Here is a 15,363-nt window from a genome sequence, read left to right as displayed (position 1 = left end):
ATATAACAGACTGAGGAAGCGCAAGGTAACTGTGAGATTACGTGCAGCATGATGTGTATTGGTCACAGCACAGCAGCTTGCCTAGTTGAGTTTTTTTTTTAATAGGCGTCACAGCAAAGTGATTTTAAAGGAGGGGTTTGGAGAAGGGTAGTGGTAGCTTTGTGAATTTTTGCAGGAAGCTGCTTCGTGCACCTGGGAGAAAGCCAAAGGTACTTGTTTGAAAAATTTGACAAATGACCAATCGAGACTGGTTTAAATACTAGATAGACAGCACACTTAATCCATTTAATTGGCATGATTGGTAGAGTCATTGAAATGTGTTGTACACTCTATTGCCTGGAAATCCCATAATTAAGCAGTTGTGATGTTTATCAAGAACTCAGATTTTCCTTTTAATATGCTTTAAATTATTCTGGCTGCTCAGCTTCTTTGCAGTTCTCTGTAGCAAACTGAAGCATTGTATTGTCTGAACTTATCATAAATATTATGTGCTGCATGTAAGAGTACTTCGTTTTCCTGCTTTCGTTTGTAGGGTGAGAGGGGGTTCCCAGGGTTAGAAGGTCAGCCCGGTTTACCTGGGTTTCCGGGACCAGAGGGACCTCCTGGCCCAAGAGGAGTAAAGGTAAGTAACAATGTAGCCAAACACTATATAAATGTTACCTCTGGTGTGGGCAATGTCTAGATTTCCTGATACACTGACACAAAATGCATTAATGCCATCTCCGGAGCTCCTGATTCAGAGAGCATCATTGGGTTAATGTTTCAGTGATACAGTTCCTGGAAGTCTGTTACATTGTCCCTATTAGTTACATTACTGTCCTGCTGTGGAAGTCTATAACTTAAGGCAATAAACAATAGGGAAAATATTTGTGCTCCTCAGAAAAGTCCTCTATTCCTCACTTGTGCTGGAGTTGTGGAACAGTTTGTATAGTCGGGGTGCTGAGAGCCATTGAACCAAACTGGACACTCTGTATATGATGGAAACCACTTCAAGCCAGAGGATGCTGCAGCACCCCTAGTTCCAGCACTTATGCACTCATGCATGTGTGTGTGCAGAACAATCACTAATACACACAACCCTTCACTGGGTGTGAAAGTGGCCAGACTGACTGCTCTAGGGGAAGGGGTTAGAGATCAGGCTTAGTGACATGCTGTGTTGCAGCTTTACTAGGCCACATAACACACATTGCTAAATAACTGAAATCCCCTCTACCAAAGTCCTGTGATTCCATCACTTAGTGAAGTGATGAAGTCATATCTGTCTGCCAGCTGTGTGAATGGTCCCACTTCTACTTTGCCATGAAGTACAATGTTTTCTTACTGTCATTGTTTTTGGGGCAGGCAAGTAAAGGATTAAAAAAAGCCCTTTGTATGGCTCCAAAACAATAGTACGACATTGAAGAGAAGAGATGAATGCTCTTTAATTCCTGAAGTGCCTCCATTTATAACTGTCTGCTACTGAATAACATTAAAATGTTCTAATTCTGACTGTATAGTGTTGAAATACCTCCCACTCTGCTTTTTATTTTATGTACATATAGATACATTATATAAATTTGTTGGTTTTGTCCATAATCTGGCTCTTCGTTCTGTAAACACTTACGTTATACAAAACAGTCACATTTCAGAAACCACAGGAAAGAGGTTATTGCTTTTCATCACACAGAGGAGGGACTCAAGAAGAGGAAATAGTAAACAGAAAATTAAAAAAGCAAAAATGTTAGAGATGGAGAGAATGAATCAGATATAGCAAAGGATGGCAAAGAAGGAGAGAGCAAATGGGGAATAAAAGAGGTCAGATGTTTTGGTTAGAGAATATAAGTATAATTGTACTCTCTTTAATGCACTTCTGTGGCAATGTCCTATTTCGTATCTCTGAATTCCTGTAACACTCTGAATGTAAATTAAACAAAAACCGGAACATGAAATTTGCAAGCAATCTACTATTCTCTATACCCACTAGAACACAGTATAGCGCATATGCTAAAGAATAGCAAGCTGAAGGAAATTAGTAATATGCAGGCAGATATAAAACTATATAAACAAAAACTGATAACTATAAGTTCTTGGTTATTAACTACACAAAATGCTTTTCAGTCCCAACTCAACAGTAAATCCAGATGGTAATAAATTTCAGATGGTAATAAATAATACAACTTCTAACAACACTACATTATGCTGACAGGAAGTACCAGGCACCCTTGTCTTAAATATTTTGACTTTTTATTTAAGCTTTTGGTTTACTTTAGTAGGTTAACTGTGTATTTCAATGCACTATGCATGATATAATCAATTTTACCTTCTCTCTGTTCTTTACAGGGTGATGATGGCCTTCCAGGGCCTACCGGACCCAAAGGAATCAGAGTAAGTGACACCACATGTCAGGATATAGTACACAACATACATGAATTACTTCGATGGAGATGTGGATTACAGAAAGCTAGATGAGTAAAAAATATAGAGTTAAATCAAAAGAGAAATTTATTCTTCCCAGTGGGATTTCTTGTCATACTTTTAATAAATTTAGCAATAAAGGCTTATTCAGTCCATCCTGCTATACAGGACTCAAACTAGCCTAATAGGTCAAAATCCAGCCCCTCTGTTCACTTGACTATGAAAGAGAGAGACTTTTATTCTGATATATAAGTAGATTCCTTGCCTTGTCTGTGAATCCTTCTGCTTTTATACCTGTCTGCTGTACTTTATGGGCAGATCCTCCACTGGTGGAAATCATGTAGTTTCATTGGCTTCAGTGGAAACACATCAATTTTCAACATCCAGGGACATAATCCTTAGTGTATATGGTGTATATACCCATTAATGTGTCTGTAATTGCTGTCTTTTCTCTTGTGGTTTTGTTTCATATTTTTTCTGAAACACATTTAATAAAACATTAACCCTATATTTTAAATTCCACACACCCCTCCCCCCCAGTATGTTGTAAAGTATGGTACATGCGTGTGGTTTTTTTCATTGTCCTTTACTTACAGAAACATTAATAGGCTATAAATAATGGGGATTCTTTTTAAAAAACAAATAGTGCCCCTCCGATCACCCCACTTCCAAATAAATATGATTATTTCCCCTCCAGGGACCTCCAGGTCTGCCAGGATTTCCAGGAACACCGGGACTGCCTGTAAGTAGTATTTAGCTTCACAGTTGAGAAGATTATTGCTTATTTTTTTCTTTTTGCACAGATCATCCTTAGCTAATTGTGCTGTCCTTCCTTCCATGTTCAAGGGGTTACCAGGGCAGGATGGGCCACCAGGACTTCAAGGTATCCCCGGATGCAACGGAACAAAGGTGGGACATGACACCTTGTTAAATTCCTGATGTCGTAACGATAGCATAATAAAGAAATAGAACTTGTCTTTATGACTGTTGCAGCAAACGGGAATAGATTATTGTGCTGGCTAGTGTAAGCTATTACTGGGCTACAGGTGGGTCCGTATAATGCCCATTCACATCTTTTGAAATGTGAGACAGGATCACAATCTTGTTCACAGGATCAGGAGCTAGGAAATAGCCAAGATCCAGTCATGGCTCTGATGCTTTGTAGTATTGGGTAATAAAATGACCCCCTCTACCTGTTACTCCACATGTAAAATTGCAGATAATAATAATAACTGACCAGTGTGTTGCATGATTAGGCCCTAGTCCTGCCATCTGATCCATGCAATGGACACTTGCACCATATGGAGCTCTTTTGAAGTCCGTGGCTCTGATACCCAGTGAATGGAGAGAGTCTCAGAATTCAGGCTTCAGCTCAAACAGCAACGTCTACACTGCTATTGTTAGCCCCATAGTGCAAGCCCCAGTCAGTTGAACTGGGCTCTGAGACTCAGTGCCACAGAGATTTGTTTTGTTTTGTTTTGCAGTGTAGACATACGCTGATTTTGTTACAGTGCTTTGAAGGTGATAAGTGCCAAATATTCTTGTTTATTTGGAGACAGTAATTTATTGTTGGCTTAGTCACCTTGGAACCACTGATTGCAATATCATTGTGATAAGGATAGATTATAAGGTGAAACTGTCTAGGCAATAAGTTAATTTATCTCTGGCACATTTGTGAAGGTTCATGTTCAAATTGAGATACCTGCCTGCTTCCAGGTAATCGACTTTTTCTTTAGCATTGTTTGCTTTAGTATCTTTTCAGAAAAACAGACATGATGCACATGGCACTATTTTCATCTGTTTCAGTCATACCTCTGTGATTTTTGTTTTGTAAACAGTTTAACCCATAACCTGCTGCAATGCCCCTTTCTCCATTCCGGGTTCATGAGCTTACACTAGTGTTAATTTTTTCTAGTATCATCACTGGTTTTGTTGCTGACTAAGCCTCTTCTTCTCTTCTCTCTTTAGGGGGAACGTGGATTCCCAGGCAGTCCAGGTTTTCCAGGTTTACAAGGTCCTCCTGTAAGTAAAAGATTTTATATAATCAGATCGACATCCTGTAACACACCGAAAACCCTTTACCTAGAATTGTGAAACAGTCAGTGCCCAAATAAATATATTAAAATTTCCACAAGTGAATAATTAATGAAATACCATTTGGATGTGCTTCAAAACATCCAGCTTTTCTGGTGTAAGCTATTTTTAAAGCTAATAGGGAATTTGATCTCTTCTCTCCTTGAATATTACATTCTCTCACTGCTGAGATGCTGTGCCACTGGAAGAAAAACAAATGTGTGGAGGTGGAAGGAGAGCGATCTTAAGTGACGTCCCCAGGCACATCTGGGAGTGATGCTGTCTATTTGTGGATCAGAAAAAAATACAATGCAGATTTTTCACTGTAAAATGCAAGAATGTTCAACAAAGTGATTCCTGCAGGAGCTAAGAATTGATAGAAGAGAAAGCATGAGCATGTAATATAGAGAATAACAGGAGGCGTATTAAAAATGAATGCCAAGTGAATGGGGATTTGCTGTTCTTAATTTAGTAAGTGTTCAATATTTTCTCAAAGTGCTGCTGAAGAACTTTCGTCTTGAATAGCAGTGAAGCAGCAGAGGCTTGAAATGTTTGGGTCTCCTTGTTTTGTATCCTTTGTGTCTTTCTCCCATTTGTCACCTCGCCCCTCTCAGTGAAATCTGTTCAGTGTTTTGAGAATGATATGTCAATAATACATTCATACCTTCTTTTTTGTTGCTGATAGTATGATATTTTCTCACTCCTTCTTATTGTTATTTCTTTTAAACAAAGGGACCTCCTGGCCTACCAGGTATGAAGGTAAGTGTCCTGTACTTTTTCAACTAACTGTTAAGCAAGAATGGATGTTTAGTGTGCATCTAACACAAGTAAGCTGTTTGCCTGTGAGAAAGGCCCTGCATATTCCACAGCCAGTTGCTCCTAAATTCTGCACCAGGCCCCTGGTTTCTGTGCCATTCCTTAATGTGACCAACTGGCAGCTCTGCAGCATTCATACTCAATTTAAAAAAAAAATACAGACCTTTACTGAATTCAGTATGTGCATGAATAATACAATATGTACAGCAGCCACCATGTGTGGTGTTCAAATATTAAATTCAAGTATGTTTTGGCAACTTAACAGGGTGGGAGGGGGCATTTGTATCGGAAAAGGCATGAGATATAGTTGAGGATTGAGAGAGAAGTACATTAATAGGATATTTCTGCTAAAATGATCAGCAATGAAATGCGCACATTTGAATTGTCATCTGTAGGTTTTAGAATTATACCCCATTAAGATGAATGGAGGAGTTTACACCTCACAGCAATTTTCCACAGACTCAGGAAAACAACAGCATGGCAATTTGTTTGCTTAATAGTTTTCTTCTCAACCACGAGGGCTAGCAAGAAGTTGGGATGAAATTCCACGGTCACAGGATCATGGAATACACAGAGACCTTCCTATATGCTGGAATGTAAATTGCTACTTCACAGAAAAAAGTAGATGATTTAGGTCTTAGTTAGAATTAACTCTGCTCTTTTATAGAATCTATTTAACAGTATAGCAATGTGTTTTAAACTGTGTATCTTGGTGTATGTGCATGCAATCTAAATAGATTAAAATACAGAAAATCCTACCGAATATTTGAGGAGAAATCATTAGCATGGCCTTGAAAGTTGTTTCTAGCCTGCCAGCTATTTTGAACACTTTGTTACTGGCCTCACATATGACAAGGAGCACACCGAGCTTGCTGGTGGTAAAAATGAAATAACTTCAGAATCCGTTGATCCTACCCATTGCCCAAAGAACAATGGAAATGGTGATCATCACAGGTGATTAGAATGGGTTCCAGGTCAGGTGATAAATCCACAAAGCAAAGAAAGAGAGATATACCCTTCTCCTCAAGACCTGAAAACCACTTTCACACCGACCTTGATATCTGATTCTCCTCACAGTCATAGATCCTTATTTTAAAGGACAATTTCCTTCCATTGTAATTTAATATAACAATAAGACACAATGGTGTGTGCACAAGCAGGCTATTAGTGAATGCCCCTGGTGTGTTGTGAGGCATTAGGCTAATAGAAGGCCTAAAACCACCAAGATTTACAAGTAGCTTGCTTGTGCACCCACCAGCTAATTACTGTTAGAAAATATTACACATCACTTAAATTATCATGCGAAGAGAGTAATGCAAAGAGTTCTATTCTCATAGGAAACATCTACATGACGGATGAGAGAGGCACCTTTTTCCTTCTTGTTTAAATATAGTCACATTTTATTAATTTTTAAGCCTTTATTTTTGTTTCTTTGAGCTACTTGAGCATATGGGCCAAGAGCCAGTTTAAATATACTTACTTCTATTAAATACTAAATTTGGACTATGGAAAAGTTCTCTCAAACTGCTGCTGAAAGGACAGCTTAGCAGGGTGGGGTCATGAAATTATGACTTTAACACTGCCACATTTTTTTTTCCCAGCCCACTTCCTGACCAGTTTTTTTTTAAAGCCAAATATCTGTAAATAAACTTGTAACAAAGCCACATAACACTGAACGATGAGTTATGCTGTATGGCCTAAGGTAATTGCAGACCCTAATGTAATCTCATGAGATGGGGCCTGTCCTCTGGGATATGGTTTGCACAACTATCTCCCAATTTTCTGGCAACCCGTTTGTTGCTTTTGCTTTTCTTTCATGTTTCTTTTAATCCCCTAACCTTTTGAAATTCAAGTTGGGTGCTTGTATCCAGCATGCAGATAAAAATATGGTATACTTGGATGGCTGGTAGAAGGTTCTAAGCACCTCAAAAATTAATACTGTAAGTAAACAGGCAACGTTTTTTAAAAGGGTTGTTTATTGGAGAATGAAGTACCTGTTTTATAGAAATAGTAGTTTTACATATCTCTGGGCATTAATATGTCTCCTCACTGTCTGTTGAAGCTAGCTTGAAGTGGAAGAATGCAGTGTGGTATTAATTTGTTTAAATCAGTTGTTTGTTCTTTTAGGGTGATCCGGGTGAAATAATTTTGTCATCACTGCCAGGCCAGAAAGGTGAGCCAGGATTTCCAGGACTTCCAGGGTTACAAGTAAGTTGCCTAAAGTATTTGTTGATTGTATGCTTTTTGGTAGGGGACAAACTACACTGAACTGAATAGTAATTCAATCTGACAGCATAATTAATGACTAGAACAATATTCACTGCTCTGAAGCATGTGTTTCTATAAAAGGAACAGGTCCAACATTTAATGTACTGAATAGTTTTTGGGAAGTGAGGTTGCATGTGAGTGAAACAGCCAGCAGGGGGCCAATCAGGGCCTGGGCCTGCTGTCTTCAGCGTACAGCAGTGCTAAGAGCTACCTGCTGGCTGCCACAGTGCATTGGTGTATTTCCCTGCCCCTTTGAGACACACTCTGAGTCTGAGCTAGTTCCTGAGTTCTCTACCATCCCTCTCCCTTAGTGAAACTAGCATCTGCCCTGTTGGGCTGTGGATGAGGGGAAATGAGAGCACAGCCTCAGCTGTTCTCCTTAGGCTGCATCTCCTCAGCAGTCCAATGGCTCCAGCCCATCAGTGGGTCTTTGCTTCCCACACCTTCCTGTGTAAACAGCTAATGACTCCAGATAGTCCATTCCCCTGTTGAGCCATTAGTAATTTTACTGGAGAGGTGAGAGGAGCAGAGAATGAGGAGCCCATGAGTCTGCACAGGACATCAGCCAGGATACAGTTTTCCGGTGCGCTACAGAGAGGCAAACCACAGGACTAGTCTGATCAAACTGGGCCTGTGGGTGTCTCTGTTGTTCTGCTCTGTACCTTGCTGCTGTCTACCCTTGGTTGGAAGAGACCATAGAAATGCAGAGTGCTCTGTTGTTTTTGCTTCATGTAGGAAGGGAGTAAAAGTGTTTTGTTTGGTTTTATAAAAAAAAAAAAAAAATCCTGTGTAATCCAAAGAAGGACCTTGAAAACTGACAGCAAGGCACTTTCTAGTGTTAAGTTGCTGTAAGTTCCCCATAGTATTGGTGGGCTTGAGGCCACAGGGCCATGGTTGGGTCTTTGGAGTTGACATTTATGGGATGCTAATTCTTGTCTGCATGGCTGTGGCCCTCCAAAACTGATGCCAGCTGGAGCTTTTCATTGAAAGGGGCATCTCTGACTCCTCCTTTCTCTTTCCCAACAGGGCCCACCTGGTCCCTTGGGCACACAAGGTCCTATTGGCCCCCCTGGGCCTCCAGGTTTAACGGTAAGATTCCTTAGCTAATCACATAGAATTTAATTATTTTCTATCCTTAGAAGCAAATTTAGCTTCTCAGCAACAGGGGGAGAGAATTTTCCTTGCCCAGGCCTTCAGTTGGAGGCAGAGCTGCTGAGCGATAGCTACTGCAGCTTCAGGACCATAGCAATCCCCATAGCTGCTCACTGATAATCCACTGGCTTGAAGTCAGTAACTGTGTGCACGGCTTCCATCCTATACAGGGGTTTACAGTTTTGTACAACGGCTTTCAGCACCCCTGCTTGTTTCACTGCCCCTGCAGCTGCTGCACCCACTAGATCACCATTTGCAATGGCTTAAATGCATCCCAGATCCACCAGTCATATTTTCAGTCTGTGCCAAAGCCCCTTGTGCACCACAATAGAGGGAGCTCTTGTGCTGTCTCCTCCTATCCTCCTACCACCCTCTGCAGTGGAATGGTATTGCTTCTGTCCCTTCTGGGCACTATGAGCCTCTGGGGATGGGGCGAGGTGGGATTTTCACATGGATCAGTGTTGGATTTGGGGTTCCACTTGAACCTGCCACTGGGCAAATTAAATAAGGAAACAATTTGTTGTGTATATTAATGAACCAAGTAAAGCTTCTGGGCATGAGGACCAGCTCTCAGTGGGAGACACAAATGCCCAGTCAATATGGGTGTAATGTAAATAACTAGGACAAGATACAGGTCAGATCTTTCAGAATTATTCACAGTGATATTATTTATTAACATAACTCCTCATCATTGTTTCCAAAGTGCTTTGCAATCCCCTGAGCAGAAAGTATTATAACAGAATGATCTTGTTTTGTTTTGTTTTACAGGGACCTCCTGGTCCAAAAGGGCTTCCAGGACCTAAGGTAACCCCCCCCCACCACACACACACACTCCGCCTTCTTTTCTTATTTTTCCTTTAGTATTGTTCACCTCTGTTCTAAGCATTGTTTATTTTTACTCTTTGCAGGGTAATATGGGTTTGAACTTCCAAGGACCCAAGGGTGAAAAAGTGAGTAGAGGATTTTTACTGTATTGCTTTCAGAATGATTCGAGCTTCTTTTACTGCATACTGGCATGGCTCATGTTGTCCATATCTGTAATAGCCTGGGAAGTTTTATATATTTTTCCATCTTTTTGGGTGTTAGGGTGACCAAGGCCTTCAGGGACCTCCAGGACCACCAGGACAAATTGGGGAGCAGAAGAGACCAAATGACGTAGAGTTTCAGAAAGGAGATCAGGTGAGTGGGAGTGGAGGAAACTGTGTCCATCTATGGTAGGCACATGTCCAGCTACTTAGAGCAGCTCATTCAGTGGAGGCTGTACAACTCAGAATGACATCCCCCAAAGTATAGCTTGTTGGGAGTCCTGCAGCTTTTTCCAAGCCACTAAATTGTCATTTGTCTCAGCCAAGCCTATCCATTTTCCCTGTATCAGAGGATGTTTCAATCATATTGGTTCAGTTGTTTCATTTTGCACAATGTCTGAGCCATCTCCACATGTTTCCAGTATTGAAAAAATTTAACTACACAAGAAACTGTCTCCAAAATGAAATCCTATGGAAACAATAAAAGTAACTAACCTTCCACAGCAAGATTTGAATGGCTAGTCAACTCTAAACATCCAGGCTGAGATTTTCCAAGCTCTCTCGGGATTCAGATGCCCAATTCCCATTCATTACACATCTGTGAAAATCTCAGATGTATCTATCATACTATAATGAGGGGTCCTGTAAAAACTAAAATGCAGCTGACTTAACATCCTTGTCATATATGACATCTTAAGTCCCTTCTTTCTTTTGGTCTAAATAAAGTCATTTTCCACTTTCTAAGCACCTAAATATGCACATCTGGCTACCCCAGTGTAGCCTTGCTGGCAATAATGCTACTGATTATTAAGTTCCATTTTCTGAACTGTTGCTTTAACTTGTACAGAAACTTCCCCGCCCTCAACTGCTGAAAAGTCATTGGGAGAGATGCCAGTTCTGAAGATACTAAAATTTGTCCTGTCCTGTTCATCCGACAACTTTTCACAATCCCATTTCTTTTACGGGGGCTATCCCAGATGAGTCAGGCAGCACAAGCAGGGGCATGAGTGCTTTGTTTTTTTTTCCTTTGAAGTTATGTGGTAATGCCAAACACCAGCCTGACCTTAGGCAAGGGAAGAGGTGTATATTTTGAGGTAGGAGTGGTCCTTCTTCTATTCTGCTTATACTGCACCCATCACCAGGATATCTGAATTTATGAATAACTTCAATCAGACCCTGGAATTAGTTTTAGTTTTCTCCAGCTGTTTTAGGATTAACATCTTGCTTCATTCCATCTACCTTTTCATCCTGTTTTTGTTGTCAAACATTTCAGCATGAAGAAAGCACTGGTGGTTTGTCCTTAAGTGGGATGTGGGAAGGAGTGCCAGACCTCTCCTCCTTTCACTTTGACCAAAGCAATTTGTCCTTTCCTTCATAAGAATCTTTGACCCTATTGAAGCATCCTTCAGATCGATCCACTAATACACATCCACCCTATGGAGTCATCCTGGAAAGGTGGGAGACTCTGGTGTTCCCTGATTCACTGGGCCTAGGGTAGTAGATGAAGAAGCAGAGAAGTGGCCATCCCATTAATTCTAAATTTGTTGGGAAATTCTGGCTTCACTGAGAGCAATGGCAATACTTCCATTGACTTGAAGATTTCACCACAGATGCCAACTTTCACGCAGTAAATAAGCACCCTGACTTTCACAATAAGCCAAAAATCAAGCTAATCCCATTTCAAAACAAGCCAATCCCTAAGAACCTCAACACTCTATGGGACTAGATCCCCCTGGTATGCAGTCTGGGACTGTGGTGGGCCTGCTGTGCACCCCTGACTCCCTCCCCCGCTTGCCCCTGCTTGCCCCACCCCTGCCCATGCTTGCTGGGAGCTGGTCAGAAAAAAGAAGCAACAAGCTACAAGCCAAAAACTAGCCAACAGGCAACTCTCACAAGTCAATTAAGCCAATAACAAGCCCAATTTCTGCATTTTTTTTTTCATGGGTTTGGCGTGTCTGGATTTCTCCTTTTGAGTTTTAATTTCAGCTTACACACTATTGCATCTGGGGTCTCTGACAGTCTAATAATGCCAAAAGGTAGCTGTATAAATATACAAAAGGAGACAGCATGACTGTACATTCCTTAGAAAGCACCAAGACCTACAAACACAATCTCCCAGCAAATTGCATTTGTCCTTACACTAGCAATAATGTTAAGGTAAATATTTAGACTTTTGGTGAAGGTAATATACTTGGAAGTGAACTTTTATAGACTGATGACCATCACAACTCAGTTTTTATTCATCCTGTAAAGGAGCCACCCCAAATTTAACAGTGGCCTGGGGCCATCACACCTGAAGTTGTGATCTCAGCTAATTGCACAAGCTAAGAAGGGTCAGGCTGGGCCGGTATGTGGATGGAACCCCTGCAGGAGAAAAGCAAATACTGCATGAAATGCTTTGAGGGATTCAGTAGCTGATACTCTTCCCTCTAAATTAGTAATGAACTAGGTATTCAGCATGTGCTGCTGGAGGTGCAGCTATAGAAAACAGAGGTCCTACTTTTCCACTAAAAATCCAATTGCATTATTCCCAAGAGTAGAGGTGTTAATGGTGTCCTTGCAACTTCAGTAATTACTCTCTGCCCCTTGACTATCCTCCTGTAATTTTAACTGGCTAGGTTATTTTTATTTCCTGCCCTAGACTGTTATGCAGCACAGCTGTGAGCAGCTAGCCAGCCACTGTGCTATATGCAAGAGGCAATTGTATCTCAGTGATTCATTGAAATAAATAGACTTATCAGTTAATAACATTTGTACCAGTAACTTTGGGATACATGTGGATTAAAGACACTTGACAAGAACCACTAGCACTCAGGGCACATAAAGAAGTTTAAATGGCAGCAAAATCCTGTTTAAAACAATGTTGACCCAATGTTGGGTGGTGAAGGCTTTAACTCCCTTCTCTCTCTTTTTCCCCATGCCTGACAGGGTATTCCAGGAGAACGAGGTCCACCAGGACCCCCTGGGCCAGTAGGTCCTCCTGTGAGTAATTCCCACAGTGGCATATTTATCTTAGAATAATGTAAGAGAATTGTAAATTTGTTCTGCTCTGTCCCCATGGGCTGAGTGTAAGATAATGTTTATGTGTTCAGGGTCCTCCAGGTGGCATGAAAGGTGAAAAAGGTGAGCAAGGAGAGCCAGGCAAAAGAGTAAGTAACTTCCTTGAACCAAAGATTTTATTTTTCCAAATGCTTTTAGCTTTGAGAATTAAGCAAATATTGAATTCAGGCCATCAGACTCTCTTGGTAAGAGATTTTCTTTCCTCCAGTGATCTGAAAAGATATTGCAAATGACACTAGTGATTCACTGGTGTGATTCTAGCTGAGTGTAAAAGCACCTTTTCAATGCACCCTACTGGAATTATCCTGTGTGTAGATCTTAATCTTGAGGCAGGAACAAAAAGGGTAGAATCTCTGTCACAAGCATTAGAAATAAACTCTTTACAGTTATGTATGTAACTTTTCTTTAAAGCTGTTGTGTCAGCACCGTTTGAGAGGCAGTTTCCTTTCAGAGAGGGTCTCCATTCAGTTATCCTAACAGAATCCCAGTAAGTCATGCTATTGACACATTTGTAAGCTGGTACCTGAAAAGCCATTCTAAATGGAGTTATCGCTGAGGTGAGCGAGTAGAAGAGTAGCCTTTGAAAACAGGAGTTAACTTTTATTATAATTTCCTGTCTCTGGAGGAGTTGTTGCTGTGTATATGCAGTCTGGTGAGGGGAAACACAGGGTAACTGTATACCTTTTAGGGATGGCAATAGGTCATTTCAGTCATGGATTCAGAGCCAACTGTACACCTTTCTTGAGTTTGGGTTGGCTTGGGTATCACAGGTCAGCGAGGTGAAGTAAGATCAGCAGGAGTCCAGTAGGTGGACTGAGGAGATGACATAAAGACAAGCTGCCATCAGTTCATAAATTCTCTGTTGCAAGTTAGTTTCCTTATATTATTCCTGCATCCACAACTTCAATTGAGGGCAGTGAGCCCCTCTGAATAACAGACCCATAGGTTTCACAGAGGTCAACCAGGTGAGAGAAAATGCTTTATGATAGGTTTCCGCATTTCCCAGCCCCTGGTTTAAAGAAAGACTGTACAAAAAGTCCATTTATGAATTCAGCATTCTGGAGTCCTAGGCTTCACTAAGGAGTGGGTTTGTTTTGATTTGTTTTTTTGGGCATGGGATAGAGAGGGAAGAATATAAGGCCAAAACTCCCATTATATTTTGCATGCTTTCCCAAGTTGCTTCACTGTGAGATACTAATTGCGGCGGCCACACAAATCTGCATAGATCAGAAAGGGTGCAAATGCTTTCTTTCTTCCTGACTTTTACCCACAGTATATTTGTCCCCTTTGATTCGGGACATTTATGTTTACTGGAAGCTTGAAATGCAGTTCTGCTATGAGGTGTGACTCTACAGTAGCATGTGGGGTTCCATCTTTATTTCATGTGGCTCAATTTCTGTATCAAATGGGCTCTTTTACAAGTACTGAGATGATTTTGTAATTGCAAGCCTCTGCAAGTCAGCCTGCGATCTCAAAGCACTGTTTTTTTCCCAGCTTGAGCATTGTCACTAGTGATAAAAATTCTGCAAACCAACCTGTGTCCTAGTTACACCTGTGGGCTCCTGTTGACTGCTGGGGGGTTGTTTGGGTGTGACTAGGAATGAATTTTGGCTCTGACTAAACCTAATCAACGGTGCTGTTGATGATTGAGTTGCAGTAGAATCCAACTCACTGTCCCCAATATGTGGTGTTATTGCACTGCTAACAGTAAAAATGGTGCAAGTCACTTTTCAGAATAGAATCACAGTTTAAGCCTTAAATCTATGTCTGGAAAACATTCAGTACGGAGGAATCAGCATTTGTTAAGTTTGAGGTCATTTTATGCTGCATTCTGATAATACTTAGGATTTCTGTTTATCAAGCTTTTGTTACCCTGGTTTTCTGTGTGACTCCTCATTTTAATTAATGACAGCTGATTACACCTCTCTTAATTGTGAGATTTATCATAAGGGTTGCATTCGAGAGAGTTTGCTTCATTTATCTACTACAAAGGGAAACAAATCATGTAATTCCTGACAATGGCTCTTTGCCACTAAAACTTTTTATTTTTCAATGCACGTTTGTGTTTTGAAGGGGAAACCCGGCAAAGATGGAGATCCTGGCCAGCCCGGTAGGGATGTGAGTATCTTATACGTTTCTTACCTAAGCAGATTCTTTGTAATGCTCTTGAGATATTTGCAGCAAATATTTTGAGGATTTTTTTTTCCCCTTTCCTTGAAGGGTTTACCTGGTGAGCCTGGTTTAAATGGCGTTCCAGGAAGAGATGGTGAAAAGGTGAGTGTGGGTTATTTTGTCTTTACTGCTAGAATAGAGTGAAAGCCTGCCTGCCACTGAAGCTTACACACCAGTGCCCAGTGCCTACTGAATAGAAATTGCATTGCCTTGCCTTATCTGTTAACCTGCAACAGAAGCTTTGCAATCACTTGTTTCCGGACACATAAGAACATAAGACACTTTTTTGAAAACTGATTTTTTAGCTCTCGTGTTCACAAATATGTCATTCAATAATCTATAAATATATCATTGGCAGGGTCTGAAAGGTGAACGTGGTCTGCCTGGTCCTCCTGGAGTTGTA

General features: G+C 40.8%; 1 protein-coding gene across 5 annotated transcripts in view; it reads left to right on the top strand.

The window, feature by feature from the left end:
- COL4A5 (collagen type IV alpha 5 chain) overlaps nt 1–15,363 on the top strand; it is a 151,489-nt gene that overhangs the window by 78,247 nt on the left and 57,879 nt on the right. For all 5 annotated transcript variants that reach the window (XM_030575410.1, XM_030575406.1, XM_030575408.1 and 2 more), the window contains exons 3-18: nt 533–622; nt 2,320–2,364; nt 3,092–3,136; nt 3,241–3,303; nt 4,363–4,416; nt 5,200–5,226; nt 7,411–7,491; nt 8,578–8,640; nt 9,472–9,507; nt 9,612–9,653; nt 9,790–9,882; nt 12,657–12,710; nt 12,821–12,877; nt 14,862–14,906; nt 15,009–15,062; nt 15,319–15,360. In XM_030575410.1, the coding sequence (XP_030431270.1) occupies nt 533–622; nt 2,320–2,364; nt 3,092–3,136; nt 3,241–3,303; nt 4,363–4,416; nt 5,200–5,226; nt 7,411–7,491; nt 8,578–8,640; nt 9,472–9,507; nt 9,612–9,653; nt 9,790–9,882; nt 12,657–12,710; nt 12,821–12,877; nt 14,862–14,906; nt 15,009–15,062; nt 15,319–15,360 (891 nt within the window). The remainder of the gene's footprint in view (nt 1–532; nt 623–2,319; nt 2,365–3,091; nt 3,137–3,240; nt 3,304–4,362; nt 4,417–5,199; nt 5,227–7,410; nt 7,492–8,577; nt 8,641–9,471; nt 9,508–9,611; nt 9,654–9,789; nt 9,883–12,656; nt 12,711–12,820; nt 12,878–14,861; nt 14,907–15,008; nt 15,063–15,318; nt 15,361–15,363) is intronic.

Source organism: Gopherus evgoodei, chromosome 9 (assembly GCF_007399415.2).
Source record: "Gopherus evgoodei ecotype Sinaloan lineage chromosome 9, rGopEvg1_v1.p, whole genome shotgun sequence".
Classification (NCBI taxonomy): Eukaryota; Metazoa; Chordata; order Testudines; family Testudinidae; genus Gopherus; species Gopherus evgoodei.
This window is presented reverse-complemented; position numbering and strand designations above follow the sequence as displayed.